Raw genomic sequence first — 18,026 nt, 5'->3', positions numbered from 1 at the left:
TATTTATAAATATTTAAATAGCAGTATAGGATCAAAGTTGAACGAATATTACCGCGCGAAGTATTACACAAGTTTACTTACGCCCGCTATATCGAATCACATTGCCATGTAAAGAAAGAAATAATCGTGAGAATTATACAAAGGAAGCATGTGTACTAAGTGAACTAAATCGCGTACGCTTCAGAGGACAAGGATCGGAAATAAATACATATTATGAGATAGTTGATTTTTCAAAGTTTATTTGGTATCCTGCGACACAGCGAAAAATCGAGAATTAAACATATATTTAATATACTTATATATACACATTGATAATAAATTTCTCAAATAAACGTCTGTCTATATATAACAAATTTTCTGCTGGAATACGTAAAGTGCTATTTAGATATCCACACTGCAACATTGAATAAATTAAAAAAAATATCTATTCATAGATATATACAAAAAAAAATATACGTATTATGTACGGACTCTTACGATCAATACGTTATATCGTAAGAATTAAAATTTTGCATTATAACAAACCTAATACATTATAGTAATCAATATTTGGACATCAATAGTGTATTTTGTGCCATCATTTGCGCTGCGTAAAAGATTATTTCCCAAAATCATAAAAAGGAGAGAGCTATTACTTTAGCATGAGATGCACTAGAACACCTTTTTAAATAACTTTTCAAAAATAGTTATTAGTGATTTGCTATTAGTCTCCCTTGCTAAAGTTATGATTGTAATAATGCAAAAGATTTGATATATGAATTATAATTAACGCTGACAAAACGCAATTATATGCGTCATTTCCTTATCTTGCATACTTTTAAAAGAATTTACGTTTACAAAATATTTACAAAATTGATAATAGTTTCTTCTTCACAATATTATCCATTTTATTTAAAGCGCTTATTACAAAACTAAACTGTTCGATATTAAGAGAAAAAAATATATATAAGAGTCTAATCGAAACTCGTAAATTTTTATTCAAATAAATTTGTTCAGCGTATTATGATGTTTTCCGAGAAACTTCTTCTCTCCTTTCTCTTGTTTAGTCTAATAAGTGCAAGTGTATTAACCTCGCAATGTCCTACTTCTGAAGTTCCCCGTATCACAGACGCAACGATACGGGCTAGCGCTCGCCTCGATGCGGCGCGCGGCAGCCCGCCTCCGCGAGAACTGTCAGGCCAGCATGGGGAACAACTCGGTGAAACTCTCGTGCCAAGGATCGGCCAAGGCATTGTTGGATAGTCGTGGATCCGGAGAATCGTGTGATTCATAACCGCCATCTGATAAATTGGCGTAGTCTAGCTTTGTCGAGGAGATGCCACAACTATCCGCGTCCGAGTGAATGTCGCTCATCGCGGGTGACATAGTATCGGTGTAGGCCGGCGAGAATTGTACTGGGTAGCCGAGATGAGTAGTCAAGGGGGGAATGGTGAGATGCGTGACGACGCCGGTGTCGCAGCCACCGATATTCTCGGTGCTGATCACTTCCTGTACGCATTCCTGAATGCCTACGCAACCGTTACTTTCCTCGCCCGGATAGATGATCGTGATGGAATTGGTGGTTTCGTCATAAGTGCCATAGACAGTGTCGAGATCTGTTGTTGGTTCGGATTCCTGTTTGATCTCGATCTCTGTCTTGATCGGTGCTGTGCTTTCTGTATCGCGATCAACGGTATGCCAATCGGACGTATCCGGTAGGTAGGAGACGTTACTTATGCTTTCACGGACTCGATCGGCTTCCACATCTTCTGATGCCTGCCCCACCATTGTTTCTGAACGGTCAGATTTTTTAAGAGGATCTTCTGTGACGCACATCTGCGGAACGGAACGTTATCGATAGATTATTAATAATGGGGCAACGACTGAATCATGAGGAAAAACGCGATTGCAGAGTAAATGAATGAAACGTTCGGATTTTCTCTAAGGATCAAAATTGTAATTGCATTAGAATTTATCTCGGAGTATTTCATCCATCTCTGCATCATGTTTAAATGACCATACATAAAAAAAAAAAACGAAAACAAAAAAAATAGAATTAGTTTATGTGTTAATATATGACATTCGAAATCTCAAAAAGCGTACATCTAGAATTAATAAAAAATATCTATTTCATTAAAAAATTAAAAATTGTTAATATCTATATTTTCAAGAGAGAAAAAGTTATTATTTTAGGACTGGAAATAAATAAACGACAACCGCCATTTATTGATAACGAGTTTTAAACAAAGATAATGATAAAAAAATAATAAGAAAATGATAAGAAAATATGTAGACGTGTGTCAAGTGCGAGTATATAGAACGGTGTAATTATATACGATTGCCGAGACTCACTTGCTCATCTGTTCTAAGAGGATTTGCTTCCATTCCGGTGGTAACTTCTCGCATAAGGCTCGCGGCCAGTTCTTCGAGTCGCTCGACATATCCTTCGCTCTGGAAGTCGCTAAACAGCTCCTCGAGAGAAGGTAGAGGGTCAGGATCTTCAACAGGACGGTTGCTCCTGGTGTTAGTGTCAGGCACGATGCCGGTTGTGCTGACCCACCCTGCGGCAGAGGGTAATCATAGGATACTGCAGATCCTGGCAAAGGTGCAGCGCAGCCGACACGAGCCTGGCACGCGGAGCAGTACTGTTGTTGCTGATCTCCGGTTTCGTTTCTCATGTCCTTTTCTCTCCTGAGCCTCTTCGTCTCGCCCGACAGCGACTCATTTTGCGATCTTAGCATTGTGCATTCTTGCGCGAGCTGTTCGTTCCTTTCTCTCAGCGTTTTTACCGTTTCTTCAAGTTCATCCAACTTGGCTTTCTTGCGGTCCCGCGAAGTCTGAGCCGCCACTCGATTCTTCAGTTTCCTACCGAACGAAATGTTAAAAGAATTATCTATTTGTAAAAGTAAAAAATAATTTTTATTTTATTTTCACTTTATTATATTTATAATTTTCAATTTACAATAAATCGGTAAATTATTTGTAGAAATTTACGGCAACAAAAAGTGAAAGCATTATTAATGTGTGTATGCGCATTCTTTATTTATCTTTTCGTAAAATTTCTGACTGATGAAACTATAAACATGAAATTGAAGAATACGTGAAAGAATTGAACTCGTGTACTATTTATCATTTAGTAATAAGGAAAAATAGAATTGTAGTGTTATTAGTCATTGTTACGTGGCGTAATCGCGGGATAAAAATTAACGATTGAAATTAACTGCAATAACTCATTATTCTCAAGCCGGTGATTAATCATACTCGTATATTTTCCAGTAATTTTCATTTACGTCAAGGTAACGATTACGATTACGTATAACTACGCGAAAAATATTTTGCAAAATTTTCGCAAAAAATTCGCAGAAAGTATAATTTACATATTTTCAAATCTTATCGTTCTCTTTCTATCTCTTATTAATTTTGAGAACTGATTCGCGCGGTAAACAAGATACGGCTTATCCACAAGCTGTGTAAAGAGATATTAATACTTGCATGCGTATTTTGAATGTTAAAAATGAGACTGTTTAGTTTTTATCACGATATGGCAAGAACGCGCTAATAAGTCATAATTTTTTAGCGATAAGCAAGGATGATAGAATTCGAAAATGAAATGGTTAAAACAGAATTTTTATACCGCATAAGAAGAGATTTAATAAAATTCATAAACTGATTGAAAATTAAATAATATAATGTAAAAAAATTCTTTATATAATTCTATGTTATTATATCTATGGCGGATGCTTTATCTTTATCGTAAAACTTCCTATGGATGCAGCGTCATTTAATACGTACAGATGTAAACGAAAAAAAATTAAAATATGTAGAATCTAAATATACAGTTTTTGTTGAGAAGAGCAGTTCGAGAAATCAAAGATTTCAAATTTAATTCTCGGATTTTTTTTTTCGTTTATATGTATATATATATATATAATATAATATATATCCCAGACAGCACATAATATTTATGATAAATATTCATAAATATTTTTTACTATTTATTTTTTTTAAATTATTAAAATATAGACTAAATATTTTATATAATATTTTTGATAAGTAAAAAATAAATATTTATAAAATATAGTATAAATATAAAAAATATATATAGTATATATAGTATAAAAATAGTATAAATAAATAGATTAATCAAAAGATATAATAAAATCACGAAAATTTATTGTATCATCGTGTATGTGTGTGTGAATAATGTATTGAAATAATTAATAAATACAAAGAATATATATATAAACCGGCAAACGCGCATCAATTGACGACGAAACGAGCAGATGACGCCTACATTATGGAATTCGTGGACGGGAAGTTGAACTACTACAGTTGCATTGGATTTTCGCTTACTTCCTTTGCAGCTTCTCCTCCCACGTTAGATGATCCAAACGACGCTTCTTGCTACGCGTGCAACCATCCGCGGTTTTGATGAATGTCGCGAAGTCATCGTCCGAACGTATCTCTTCCTGCTTGGGAGAAACCTGAAGAATCTTCCTGGCGTCCATCCTCGCCTTGTCTGTCAGAATCGACGCGGTGAAATTCAACCTGGGTAACGCGCTGCGTGTCAGCTCGTTCACCTGGAGCGCCTTGGGATTGGGTAGTCCCTTAGGAAAGGTAATTACGACGCTCTTCGAGGAGCTCATAATCCGCCATGCGACGACACAAATCTCTCTCTTCTTTCCGCTAATCTCTCGATGACTCCTCCTCTTGAGTTTATAATAAAGACCTAATAAATCGTAGTTCCAATCGTCGCCTCTCTAACTAGTATACCGCATCACCGTTCGACGTCAACTGATTCTTCTCGACATAATCGAACGCGTAAACACACCCTTAATCCATCGGCTGATGCAACAAACTGACGTGACGCCGTGACGCGATGCAGGAGCGTTCGCGCGTTATCGGCCACGCTCGGCTAAATCCGCCAAGCGGATGTGTAGCACGACGATTGGTCGAATCGCGAGCGACCGCGAGCCTGTCATAGAGATCCATCGCGGTCAACAGCTGAGCGCGTCACTGCTCCTCTCCGTTACGTCACCACGAACCACGGATTCTCAAATCTCGGATCTTATCGCGCTCTTTTTGCACGTTTCTAATAAAAAGAAAGACTCACGCTGGATAATTCTAGTAACCTTCGCGAGAAAAGCGAGACATTGACAATGTGACACGAAATTAGATACTTTGACGATTACAATAACGATGCTTTTGAAAATAAATATTCAGATTGTCGGTTTGTTTAATTTTTACCGATGACTCGTGAGCTTGAGAATCCCTGTTTTACATGATCTCCAAGCCCAGCGTGTTTCTCCCTTTGTTGGCATGTTCAGCTGCGCATACGCACTTCCTTCTTCTTTTATATATAGGTAATGTAGCAAATCGACTTGCCACATTGCCTGTATATGTTGCATCAGAATCGTTCCGATGCATTAAAACTGATGACTAAGATGACTATGTGTCATTTGTAATTAACATAAAAACATAAATGATGATTAACATAAACATATAAGTGACGAGAAAAAAAATGTGAGATAATGACATGATACTTTTAAATGCGATTCTTTTTAATAACTTGCAGCACTTATATAATATAGAAATATTTAAAAACATCAATTTTAGGAAGAAAGAAATCAAATTTTTCAATTTTAATTTAAAATCATTTTATCCTAGTATTTAATTAATAAAATTATTTAATCCCAGTATTTAATTTGAAACTATTATCCCCATTGCCATTGAAATCAAAGACTTAAACATTCTTGGAAATAGGATGTAGAAGAAAAAAAGATAAACAATGTATTTTTAATTAATTAGAAACATCGTTTATTTACCTCCTATCATATCCATATCATATGTCCATATTATACCAGCGATCCATTCAACATTGTTATAATGTGGTTAGACTTGTATGTATATTAAAGTATTAAAATAATATAATTACACATATAATAAAAAAAATATATGTATACATTTTCATATAATAATCGCAGCGGTATTAATCGCAGCGATAAACATAGTATTATGTAATATTAATTGATTGTATGTCAGGCAATTATACAGTACAGTTGCAACAAACGATAATCCTTTAGTAGAAACTACAATAACAGTAACAATAATCAGTAATGACAACGACAACGATAATGACAAAAGGATGTCGACGTCATAACTGATACACGATGCTGAAGAAGCAGCAACGCCCACGGCTTGTCATGCTCGTCAATTTTAAAGAGTCAGGATGAAAAATCGATATTCTAGCGTGTTATTTTATTATTGTTTCATTGACAAAATATTCGCGAAGCACGATTTAAAGGAATGGTAAAACTAAATTATGCGAAAAATAAAAAAAGATGCTATAAAAATGCTTCCATTTTGTAATTTTAACAGATCGCATTAAAAATAAAAATCGTCCTGGAAAGCTCTTCCTCTCTTTTTTAGCTGCTACCTTTTTTTCCATATTAAAGCAAAGCAATCGTCGATTATCAATTTTTCACACTCGATATTATCATTTCATCGCTCCCAACTTAACACTTTTATTAGTATCGAATCCTATTATTAGTTGAATTAATGATACATAATCTTGCTTGCGCACCAATGCGCGTAAATGCACTTGTTTATATACAAATTTTTAAAAAGACAGGCCGAGCTACTGAAGGCTATAACATTCTCATTCTTTTTCAATTAAAAATATGCAATCATTTCGCTAATTTTATTTTCAAAAATTGAAATATATTTTTATTCCCAATAAATCCATGAACACGTTAGTCCGATCATAATAATAATTATTAGATAATATCTTAGCTACTATATCCCCTACTTCTTTCTTTATAATACGCATATAGTATTATTTTAAACTGTATTATATTGAACATCATTTTGTGAAATAGTTAAACATACTTGAAATATACGTGAAATAGTTAAACATAATCAAAATATAAACAAAAATTTGCTACAAGTATCACACTCTGCATGATAGAATATTATCTTCTAGAATATCGGATTTAATTTACAAAATAATTTATTTTCAGATAATATTTATCAACATATTTTGATGCAATGTACAGTCGAGAAGATTTATAGTGCATTGATATAAGGAACACACAATGATGGGAATAAAGTTAAGATTTGTATGTGCCCGAAAATCTCACTTTTTTAAAAAACGATTTTACAAAAACGATATAGCCTTCGACTCGACTTGATTGTGTAAGATATGGTTTGTTTGGTGATTTTTACAACGAAGCGTCATCTCGTCAAATTTAATTCGCTATGCAGTTTGAGCGTATCAATTTTTATACAATAATTAATTCATTTCATACTAATTCGTAAAAGTCGTTGGCATACTTGGCCAATTGGCACACACTTGCGTTCGCTTAAAAATTTCATAATAGAAGAATGTAAATCAAATCGGTCAATCAAACGTTAAAGTGATGCGAGTCAAATTCGCTAGTTGAAAAATCACATTTTATATAAAAAATTTGCTCTAAAAATATCAATTAAATTTAAACCTAAGCTCATCGAATCGCGCCACCTTTACATTAATTGGACACATTTTTTGAATATACGATGAATCGCGCTTCGTCTTTCTGATAATCTGATGCATAGCAAAAGATAGCGCTATTTACAAGTAAAAATTAGAAGCAGGATTTTTATGAAAGTGCGTAATATTTCAGTATATTTTTCAAACGTGGTCTAATCTCTTTTCTCGTTATTTCTATGCTTATTATTAGTATATAATGATTCTAAGTGACTGAAATTGGATATGTTGCACCCAATACAATAACTAAGTAATTACCAGCATTAATTTTCGATCTTTATGTATTTATTGAAAGAGTTGTATTACAGAAACATTTTTTAAATGATTTTCGACAGCGATGACATTTGTCAGTTTATGAACTGAACCAGCTTTCAGATTGAGATGCGACACATCTCGCATTGTAATTAACAAAAAAAAATCTAACAAAGACTTAAAAATATCGATTGTAGCAAAATATTGTACAAAGAAGATAGGGAAACGAATTCTGAATCTTCTCGCCTTATGTCGAAAGAATCCGGCTTCTAATTCTTTCGATCGAATCGTCTTCCGATGTGGCCGCGCGCTGAATCATACCAGATTTCGGTCCAACAGGCCGCCGAGCAGATCCGGACCGATTTGTAGCAGACTCGCGGTGGATCCGTCATAATCGAAACCGTCGAAGGACACCATCGCAGATGTCGTGGGTGAAATTATGGGTGTTGTTCCTCCGCCATCACCGCCGCCGCCGGTGAACGGCCCGATCAGGTGCTTCCTGGTGTCCGGGCTGAGATGATCGGGTAGGGATACGATGTTGTCCGCGTTCGAACATTGTGATATTATCTGCTTGTCCACGTTAATGGACAACGGGGTCGTCACGTTCCTCGATAACAGGATTGGCACATTGCGAGAATTCATGAGAGGATCCTGAAAGAGACAGAATCGATTAGAAATGTCGTTTTTATATAGGATGTGTTGAAAAAGATGCAGATGTTCTCGATAAATTTTTATTTTTATGAGAATTATTGAACGCTTCAAGAACCGCGGGCTTGTGATAGATAATTAATTACCTAGGCTGATGATAATTTCACTAATTAGAGTAAAATGTTATCTTTCAATAAATTCGCCGGCGATTAGATTGAAACGTATTTTTACATCTCGCGAGAATGAGTTAATATTAAAGAAGCGCCTAATTTTTAAACATTCAGCAAATGAGGTCCTTTCTTGCGACCGATTTGAAGAAAATATTGCGAAGAATATTGCTGCATTTCGCGAAAGGAAGGGAAAAGATAGAGGGGAGAAGAGAGATCATGCGGCTGATAACAGGCCATAAAGGTCTTTTCAATAAGCCTTTTTTTAAGGCTCGAGGCCCTTCGTCGTTCGAGCGATTCTAGAGACGTTTTGATCATCAATGAATGTGAACATAATATATATTAAGCAAAGCGACCGTGACTATTACATTGCATGATCTGGAATGTATACTTGGCGTAAATAAGTTTCATGTAAATCATAATGAACGATAGCCATCCTGGGAATCGCGATTCCTCGCTATCAAGCGGACAAAGAATTTGAAAATATGTATATCCAATAATTCATTATTAGTCAATATATCTTTCCTTTTTTTTTAATTACTTGATGAAATCATTTTACTTAGAATTTTTGATATTGAGAGTATTTGATCTATGAATAATAAGAAAAAATAATCATTTAGAATCGCTACATAAAATTATAAGAAAAAGATATATTACGAGATAAAGCAGAGAATTTAGATGAATTGATATTCTTTTCAGAATATACCATCTCTTTTCTTTTATTTCGAACAATTAAATATTATAATTTTTTATATTGTTTTCCACATATATCTAAGTAATTTTGATCTCTTTTTTCATTTAAAAAATTTTAACTTTAACCTTTGAAAATTGAAAGGACGATTTGGACGACAATATAAAATTATATCACACATTTAAAAATGATGGTCCTTGACGATTTAATGGTAAAATTGCGGGACGACGATGGATGTTGAAGGAAGACGGTGGAAGGTGGAACGAAACGCAGCTAATCAGGTGATTCGATGTTCTATGTATTTTCCATAACATTCAACAATTCCATATACTTTGCAATTTGTATACATAACGTCACCCTAAAGTATCGCTCGTTTAATTCTAAAATGCACTCCAAAAAATAACATTTTATATAATATATATATAAATCTAACAAAACGCATATACAATTCTAGAAATATCATAGTAAATATCAACTGACAGGTCTTTCTTTCTTTTTCTCTCTTTCACCTTCTCATCATATACATTAATTCTTTATTTTTCATTTCTAATATGAGAAAAAGCGTAATTATATTCTATATATATATATGTATCTACATCTCCGTATCTAAGATAAACATCGAACGCGCAGTGCATTTTAGGATTAAACGACCGAGCGAAACTATCTCGCTCGGTTATGTCTTTGACTCGCAACAGACTCAGTTTGTATTTCCATTTTCCCTAAAACCCAACCTTTACGCTTTTCCCTTCTTTCTGCTCTACTTTGCAATCTCAGACGTGATCTTCGGACTTGCGGACGCGAACTCAAGAAACAAGCAAATGTATAAAAAGTAGGAAGAACTTCCATCGGCCCGAGATGAGGATCAAATACCAACTCGACGCCTCCTCTGGCCTCTCTCGCGCCCAGATCTATATTTTTGATCTTATGAAAATTGATCGCCAATCTTGCTTTTTATGGCTTTTTGTGAATTGCGCGTAAATTTTATTTATATTGCTTTTCGCGAGAATGAAGTAATACCACGACTTAATTGACTTCAGACAATTTTTGTAACATCTTTGTAAATATCTTTGCTGAAAGCATCCGGCAAACAAATGCACCGGATAATATCACGCGAACGTGAACACATTTACATCTGTCGAATATCTATCTAGCAAATAAACACGTGCGTCGTCCGTGACCGACCAGACAGTCTCATGTATTTGATCTCGATTTAAATCAAAGTTCTCTCTATAGATCGAAAAAAAAACTTTGATATTTCTGTGCTCGAAGCACAAGTTTGCGATTGGAAATACATGATTTTCAACCGAGTAGTGTTTTCAATTTTTAACGCCAAAGTTCTTTCTAAACGCATTCTATTTTAATCTTCTTGGAGAGAACGCGAATTTCCGGAATTCCGAATATTTTCGCTACATTATCGAGAGATCATTTGTCTCGCCTTTGGGAGAATCAACGACGACGAAATGGCGGCTGAAAAAAAGGTGGTTCTTCAGACTTTTGTCAAATTTTGTGCCAGAAGCGCTCTCACGCGTTCGCGATACTTCTCGCCGTCGGTTTCGGTTTCATCAAGCAAACGTATCCCGCACTCACATCGCAGCCGGAAACCAGGAGATTCATTAACACGCTACTGCCGCCACAGGTCGGATTCCGGTTACGGCTCGTCGTTCCAATCTTATCTAGATCGTCGCCGACACAATTTCCACCTCCGCCTCCTCCCCCGTGATCGTCCTCTGTCTCAACGAGATCGATGATATCATTGAGAATGCGGACACGTTGCTTGGAAATATCCCCGCGACAATATTTATCGTTGCCATCGTTGGACAAAGACGTTGTGTGTGACGATACGACGTACGGTATCTGTGGTGATACGAGACGACGCAGAAGCTGGCTATTGTAAGTGTTGTTGAGACTCGGTTGCGGTGACTTTTTGTAGGATGTCGTCGATGGTCGCTGCTGCTTCGTCAACAAAGTGGCGTCAAAATTTATGCGTTCGAAAGTCGAGTCTCCGCGCTTAAGGCGCTTGTGCTCGGTCTGAAAGTCCGCGTTGAGTCCGGAGTGGATGCGTTTATTAGGACGGTCAGTCCGTTCCTGGTTAAAGGACCATCGAGCGGACTCGAGGATTGCGTCTATAATATTAAAGCAAATAAAAATAAAAGTTTCATAGATAATAAAAATAAAGAATATAATTACACATATATACAGAGACATGCGTAGAGAGATAGAGAAATTGGAAAAATGTACGCTTACTTTTCTTAGATATTTGTCCGAAGAGCGGATTCATCAGACCTCCGCCGTGATCGTTGTATCGCCGCGATACCGCTTGATCGGTTCGTAATAGTTGTGCCAGATTGCTCTCAGATCCTCGCTGCTCTCGATCGTCGAGTAGCCTGCCAGAGAAGAAACAACAGAAACATAAACGAGAGATGTACCCGAGAAAAAAAAATAATACCATATTTACTTCACTTGAAATTATTAAGTTCTGATACGACTTACCATTTTGAAGATGCTTTATCAGATTGAGATGAGCCCCACATGACCATGTCGTCACTGATGAGCAACTCCAATGCCTCGTCTTGATCCGACATCGGAATATAGGGCGCTCTGAGGGCCAGCTCGTCGTCTCCTATATTGTCGCTAATACCTAACATGAGCATCTCGTCCTCGGAAAGCCCATCGCCACCACTACCTCCCGTAGGACTGCCTAACGAGTCCACGCTACACTCGGGACTCTGTGAAATGACCATATTAATAACATATTATAATGGATTATTGTTTTATTAACAAAATAAAATTTTTAATATTTACTATTTTTATTTAATGAATCAATAGTAATAAAATTCAAAGGCATCGCTCTTAAAAGAATACAGATCTTTTTTAGTTTGTCGAAGATCGTAATTGCTCACCTGTCGATATTTCGATAGGGATGGTGACACAGTGCTTGAGTCGATACCACAGGGACTTCCGGGTGAGTCGCCATACATGAAGGGGTCACTATCGGCCAGGCGATCAGTCGTATTCTTGCTCTTAGTAGTAGTGCTCGCCAAATTTGTCTCCTTAAGAGATTCCGAGAGATCCGGGGAACGCAATTCTGGTGTCAGGGTGTCGCCTGGACTCAGCAGAGGGCAACCGTAGTTGTCGAAGATAAACTCGTCCAGCATATCCGACAGGAAGGGAGTGTCCTCGAGAGGCACGCATACATCGCCAGCCGTGGGCGCGAGGTGCGTCAGGTCCTCCGGCTCGTCCTTCAACACTGTAAAATGCGAAAAATATGCGATTTTACACACGACTCTTCTATCTAATTATTTAATGAATTCTGAATGATGATTAAATATTGATCAGAAAACGGAGTGTAAAAATAGCGTAATAAGCTATGACGAAAATTGAAGACCTCGACATAAAGTCCAAGTATATAAATAGTATATCAAATTATTAGTTCCATCGATCAAACTAAGATTTTAAATTTCATTCGAGAAAGTCAAATTAAATCAAACAATTCAATTTAGTCAAAGGTAATTTTCAATTTAGTCAAAGATAAAATAAAAAATAAAATTACAAAAAATAATTAACATTGCGTTTGATATCTCTAATCGGATAAAATTTCTCTACAGATCACACACGCAATGTGTTATTAAAACGATAAATAATTCTTATACGTCAATTCACATGTCATATTTTCCTTTTTTATGAGCATGCGTTTTCCTTTTATTCTCCAAAAAAATTTCGAATATATTATCCGCAGGTGTTCAAGATAAAACGAAAGACGAAAACCATTTAGATCCGTAATAGTTGCCAAGATGTTTAATCTCTTTCTGGTCTTTATTTGGAAAGAGTTCGTTCTGACAGAATACGCACTGGTAAGACCCGGCTGATCCTCGCTGAAAGTCAGGAAGCCCTTGTTCATGTCCTCGGTGCGAGGCGCGAAGATACTCGCTGTGGCCGTCTGCGGCGGCGGTCGGCACGATAGTTGCGATTGTTCCTGCTGCTGCTGCTGTTGTTGTTGTTGTTGTTGCTGTACGGTGGGCACGAGCGGCGTGAACAAATGTTTTGTAACCGCCTGCGGACAATCACGACGTTCGACACTGTCTGTGGAATCACGCTCTACCGCCGGTTTACCCTGAAACCAAAGATTGCATGATCGATCTAGAGGGGAGGAGGCCAAAGATGCGTTATTATGACTCCAGATAACAGCGATAGCCATCCTAGAACTTGTTACGTCGGCGTTTAATCATGACTTCAATTGTAATGTTTGTATTAATAATATTTCACAGAATGTTCGATATTTTTATATAATTTGGGAATTTAGAATATTTAGATTCTCTTTATTAAAATATTCACTTTTAAAAAATTTTTATCAAATATTATTTTTATTATAATAATACCGCCCCCCCCAAAAAATAAAAAAAAAAAATAAAAAAAATATTTTTATAAAATATAAAATTTATTATTTTTGTTTGTTTTTAAAAGGAATTAATAAAATATCGCGAGCAATGATTTGAAAAAATACATGAAACTTCAAAAAATATAAAAAAACTGAAATATTCAATTCAATTTTGCCCCCTTGACAATTATCCGTCTCTATAACGAATCACTCTCTCTCTCTCTCTCAAGAGAGTGTAAATTCGATTACGTTATCCCAAAATACGAAAAATTTCGACGTTGCTTATTTTTAGTTTATCATTCTGCGATAAGAGCAATAAGCATTGGGATTACGGCATCGATAAGCAATGATGATTCGAAAAATATCTCCAATAAAAAATAATATTAAATTAGAAAAAAATTTTAAAAATAAATTAAAATTTTTGTTTTTCATACTTTATATTACATATCCTGCGATAAGAGTTGCAATTATCATAAAATAAAATAATCCGAATTTCTAAATTTTAATTTCAAAATTATCAAAGAGAGAATTTAAAAAATTTCCTGAGTTCCAATAAAATTCCATAAGAATTTCCTGAGCTTTTTAAATAAATAAAAAAAAAAAAAAACTAAAAATGCCAGATCTTCCATATTTTTCCAAAGAGTAGACACCCTACAAGGAACATGCCAATTCTCTCGAATATTATAATCGTACCTGGAATATAAAGGGTGTTTTTGCAAACGCCGGCCGGCAGCAGTTCTGTCGATCTGCCGCTGCCGGCTCGTCGTTCTCCTTCAGCGACTCGTTGATAGACTCCTTGAGAATTCGCACAGACGTCTTCGTCTTTTGTGCCTGTTTCGGGAAGTCGTCGTCCTTCCGCGTGTCGTCTTTTCCGTTGGCCGAACGGAAGATGGACGCGGTGACGGCGAGCGGTCGATCGTCGCTTCTCGATTCGTCGTCGATGGCCAATTCCTTCGCGGAAATCTTCTCGTCGTCGTTCAGCACCACCTGACACGAGTCCGACGTTGGTTTGATAGCACCGGTCGCCACCGGGGTCAGCAACGATCTCTCCGATTTCACGAAATCGACACCGCTATCACGTGCGGCCAGCTGACGCACGCTGTATATTTCATCCTCGTGCTCGAGCCCACTGTAACAAAAATCACGAGACATCGGCGTGGATAACGTGTCCTCATCTTAGGACACGTTAATCTGAGACTTGGCTAAGCAACTTGGACCGAAAGGCAAAGATTGCGAAGGAGATACGATAAAACTCGTCCTAAAAGCTTATGAAAAATTTGAAAAGAAATATTTTAGAAAAATATTTTATACTTGATTATATATATATATATACTTTATTATATTTTAAACTTAATTATATATAAGAAATATAATCTTATATAATTTAGAAATTTATTTTCTTTTAAGAGAAGAACATACAATACACACAATATAGAGTTGTATAGTAATAATAATAATAATAATAAAAAAATAAAATAAAAAAATAAAAAAACAAACATGAAAGTTGCAATCTTTTTTTTTTGTAATTATCATTCGTAAGATAAAAATTAATGATAATAACAAATCGAGAAACATTGTATAAATATGTCTTTTTTAAGAATTCGCAGAATCACATTCTAATATAAGAAATTAAAAAAGAGATAGGGAAAAAAATATATTTTTCAAGTTTAGGGTTAATTACACTAGTTTACAAATTTTACACTTTTTTTAGTGCCAGAAATGCCATGGAAACAATTTTTTTTAATGTATTTTGAGGCGCTGAATCCAAATCCTCAAGGCAAAATGGCCAGGTCAGGTTTTCAAGAAAAACGAGGTTGAAATTCCCCACAAACGCATTTTTTATCATTTTTGAAAATTTAAAGCAGACAAACTCGATGCAAAAGACTTCAGATAGAATGAAAGTTTGAACATTGTACTTTAATATAAAAAAATATAGAATCTGTTACCACAGGTACAATCGAACCTCAGGCGCGCTTTGTTTTTAAGTGTAGTCGCACTGTGTCAAGTAGAACGATTATCTCATTCGATTGCAGATAAAAAAATTCGATGTATTTATATTAAAGTATAATGTTCAAGCTTTCATTTGAGCTCTGTCTGAAGTCTTTTGCGCATCTGATTCGTCTGCTATGAATTTTCAAAGATGGCAAAAAACGTGTTTTCGGGAGTCTCATCCCATTTTTCTCAAAAATCTGATCTAATAGAAATTTTTTGATGATAGATTCATGCTCAGCGTTTAAAATTATTCCAGGTACAGTGTCCAAATGCTCTGGCACAAAACCTTGTAAACTAGTGTTATCGGATAAAAGTCGAGCACTCGTATATAATTTAAAAATAGTTTTTATCTTCAATAGAATTTAAAATAAAATGAAATCTAATGAAGTGGAACAAAAAGTGGGGAAGAGAGAAGTTTGAGCGAAAGAAAGATACTTGCTTGATCAAAACAAGATACCGAACCGAAAATTAGTTTATCTCATTATTCCCATCGTAATTACTACAATAGCCGCTCACTCCAAGAACAAAAACATACAACGCTCGACTAGTTAGAATCCCTTTCATCGACCAGCTATGCCGTTCTTATTTAACGATCGCCAATACATCGGACGATGGATCGCGTTATGACACATAGCGATATGTAGACGCTGCCATATTTACCGCCCGCAGAATCACGCGGACACGCACATGACACGATTCCAAATTCGAACACGATACGAAACTCTAAGCACTCGTCTCACACGAAATGTTCCGTATGTACACACGTGCTTGTCAACTGAAAGCATTCGCTATCGTTTGGCGACGTGTGGGATGTACAGACAGCTGTCACGAGTGAGCACATGTGACTGGGGAAGTTTAAAACGGACTGTCGAACGAGATGTTTAAACCGGAAAAACACATCTTTTGAAAGCAACGAGAAGGCTGGTCTTTATAACGTTCAAATATTTTATGTATACTAATCTAATAATTATTACTTCTCCAATGATAATAAATAAATGTAATATTATAAATACAAATATGATATAATTAATAGCTATCATTTTTGGGTCAACAATGGCTACAGATATATCAAACAAAGGTATTCATTATTTTTTAAATATAAATAAAATAATTATTAAATTTGTTAGATAATTTTGATAAATTAACCACGATAAGCTTAAGAGAAATACATATGTATTAGTTATAATTTGAAATAAAAATCAATTTTGATCATTTTCAGACGTTCACTCGTGAAATTTCTTAAGAAACATTTCTCTATTTTGTATCGATAAAAATATACAAATCTATTTCGTAAGCTCATATATTCTCTTATCCCCTAGCGCCTAAATTTATGTGTCAAGACACTTCTGTCTTTATGTGTACATAAATATGTCTATATTTGAAAGCAAGGTACAAGCAAAAAGAAATATACATATATAAATTTATAGAACTGTAAATTTCTAATGTCTTTTTTCCGAAGAAATGCTTACACATACACGCACACTAAGATTTGGGGGAAAACATAATTATTTTCAAGATAAATAAATATCAACTTTTAATCATATTGAAATTCACTTTTTTTTATATATATATATATATATTACGGACTTATTGTACTATGTATATTATTTATTCTTCGGATAATAATATTTCAGACTTCCAGGCTGATCTGTATACCTAATACTTCTAAACTATAAAATTTTCTATTGATTACACAATCGTAGATATATAGAAATGTATAAAAATGTAAACAAAATAATTAATAATTTCAAATCTCTTTCGAATAATCTCGGACTTTCTCCCTCTTCCGTCTTTCTATTATTCTAGATATTAATTGACGGGTGTACTGCACACACATCGTTGTCGTCGTCGCCCTCTCGTGCACGTGTTCTCTCTCTCTCTCTCTCTCTCTTTCTCTCCTCACTCATTTGAATTCTGACGCTCTCTTATTCTCTTTCTCCTTCAGTTCGCGCGAAGCAAAAGTTCGTTGTAATTATGAGAAGGCGCTTATGTAACCGGCGACTCGTGATCACCGATCAACGGCTTTTTCCGCACGTCGCGCTCCGCCGCGGCCATTTTCCGCGCCTTGTCTTCGAAATGTTTTTACGGAATGTCCGATGAATAAAACGTGACGATTATTTCATCCGACGAAGAGGACTTTTCGATAGAGGAGGAAAAATTGCGCGTTAAGTTATAACTGCAAAAAGTCGTCGTTATTTCTCAGATTGTAAAGCGATATCGATACGGCGATCTCTTACTCTTACGTCATATGTGTTTGTTAACATAGCGATGTATGTACATATATGTATGTGAACGTAGTCATTACTGGAAAGCAGTTGATTCGTCAACCTGAATTTTTTTATAAAAAGTATCAATCGCTATTTTTAAACGTAACTGTGACAAAGATTATAACGTTAC

The 18,026-nt window shown here is 35.5% G+C and overlaps 2 protein-coding genes across 3 annotated transcripts in view; both read right to left on the bottom strand.

Moving 5' to 3' along the window:
* Positions 1 to 1,616: 1,616 nt before the first annotated feature.
* Xbp1 (X box binding protein 1) lies at positions 1,617 to 4,904 on the bottom strand. The gene is made up of 3 exons (XM_070310667.1): positions 4,333 to 4,904; positions 2,332 to 2,844; positions 1,617 to 1,815 (listed from the first exon to the last, which is right to left on the bottom strand). The coding sequence occupies exons 1-3, from the start codon at positions 4,623 to 4,625 to the stop codon at positions 1,713 to 1,715; spliced, it is 909 nt and encodes a 302-aa protein (XP_070166768.1). The 5' UTR covers positions 4,626 to 4,904; the 3' UTR covers positions 1,617 to 1,712.
* A 2,863-nt stretch (positions 4,905 to 7,767) lies between these two features.
* Sima (HIF-1 transcription factor component sima) overlaps positions 7,768 to 18,026 on the bottom strand; it is a 31,847-nt gene continuing 21,588 nt past the window's right edge. For both annotated transcript variants that reach the window (XM_070310656.1, XM_070310655.1), the window contains exons 8-14: positions 14,331 to 14,766; positions 13,112 to 13,373; positions 12,163 to 12,509; positions 11,753 to 11,988; positions 11,507 to 11,646; positions 10,850 to 11,385; positions 7,768 to 8,407 (exon numbers count right to left, since the gene is read on the bottom strand). In XM_070310656.1, the coding sequence (XP_070166757.1) occupies positions 8,072 to 8,407; positions 10,850 to 11,385; positions 11,507 to 11,646; positions 11,753 to 11,988; positions 12,163 to 12,509; positions 13,112 to 13,373; positions 14,331 to 14,766 (2,293 nt within the window). In that variant the 3' untranslated portion in view covers positions 7,768 to 8,071. The remainder of the gene's footprint in view (positions 8,408 to 10,849; positions 11,386 to 11,506; positions 11,647 to 11,752; positions 11,989 to 12,162; positions 12,510 to 13,111; positions 13,374 to 14,330; positions 14,767 to 18,026) is intronic.

Source organism: Polyergus mexicanus, unplaced genomic scaffold, assembly GCF_030449975.1.
Source record: "Polyergus mexicanus isolate NDT 795.1 unplaced genomic scaffold, iyPolMexi1.0 SCAF_18, whole genome shotgun sequence".
NCBI classification, from domain to species: Eukaryota; Metazoa; Arthropoda; class Insecta; order Hymenoptera; family Formicidae; genus Polyergus; species Polyergus mexicanus.
Note: the sequence above shows the minus strand (reverse complement) of the source record. Positions and strands in the feature narration are given on the sequence as shown.

What these genes read in the sequence shown, in the direction of transcription:
- Xbp1 (XM_070310667.1), bottom strand. Translation starts at nt 4,625, where the DNA reads ATGAGCTCCTCGAAGAGCGTCGTAATTACCTTTCCTAAGGGACTACCC. An exon ending in GAGGAGAAGCTGCAAAGGAA is followed by an intron (nt 2,845 to 4,332) that starts GTAAGCGAAAAT and finishes TTCGTTCGGTAG; the next exon opens with GAAACTGAAGAATCGAGTGG. An exon ending in CTCTTAGAACAGATGAGCAA is followed by an intron (nt 1,816 to 2,331) that starts GTGAGTCTCGGC and finishes TCCGTTCCGCAG; the next exon opens with ATGTGCGTCACAGAAGATCC.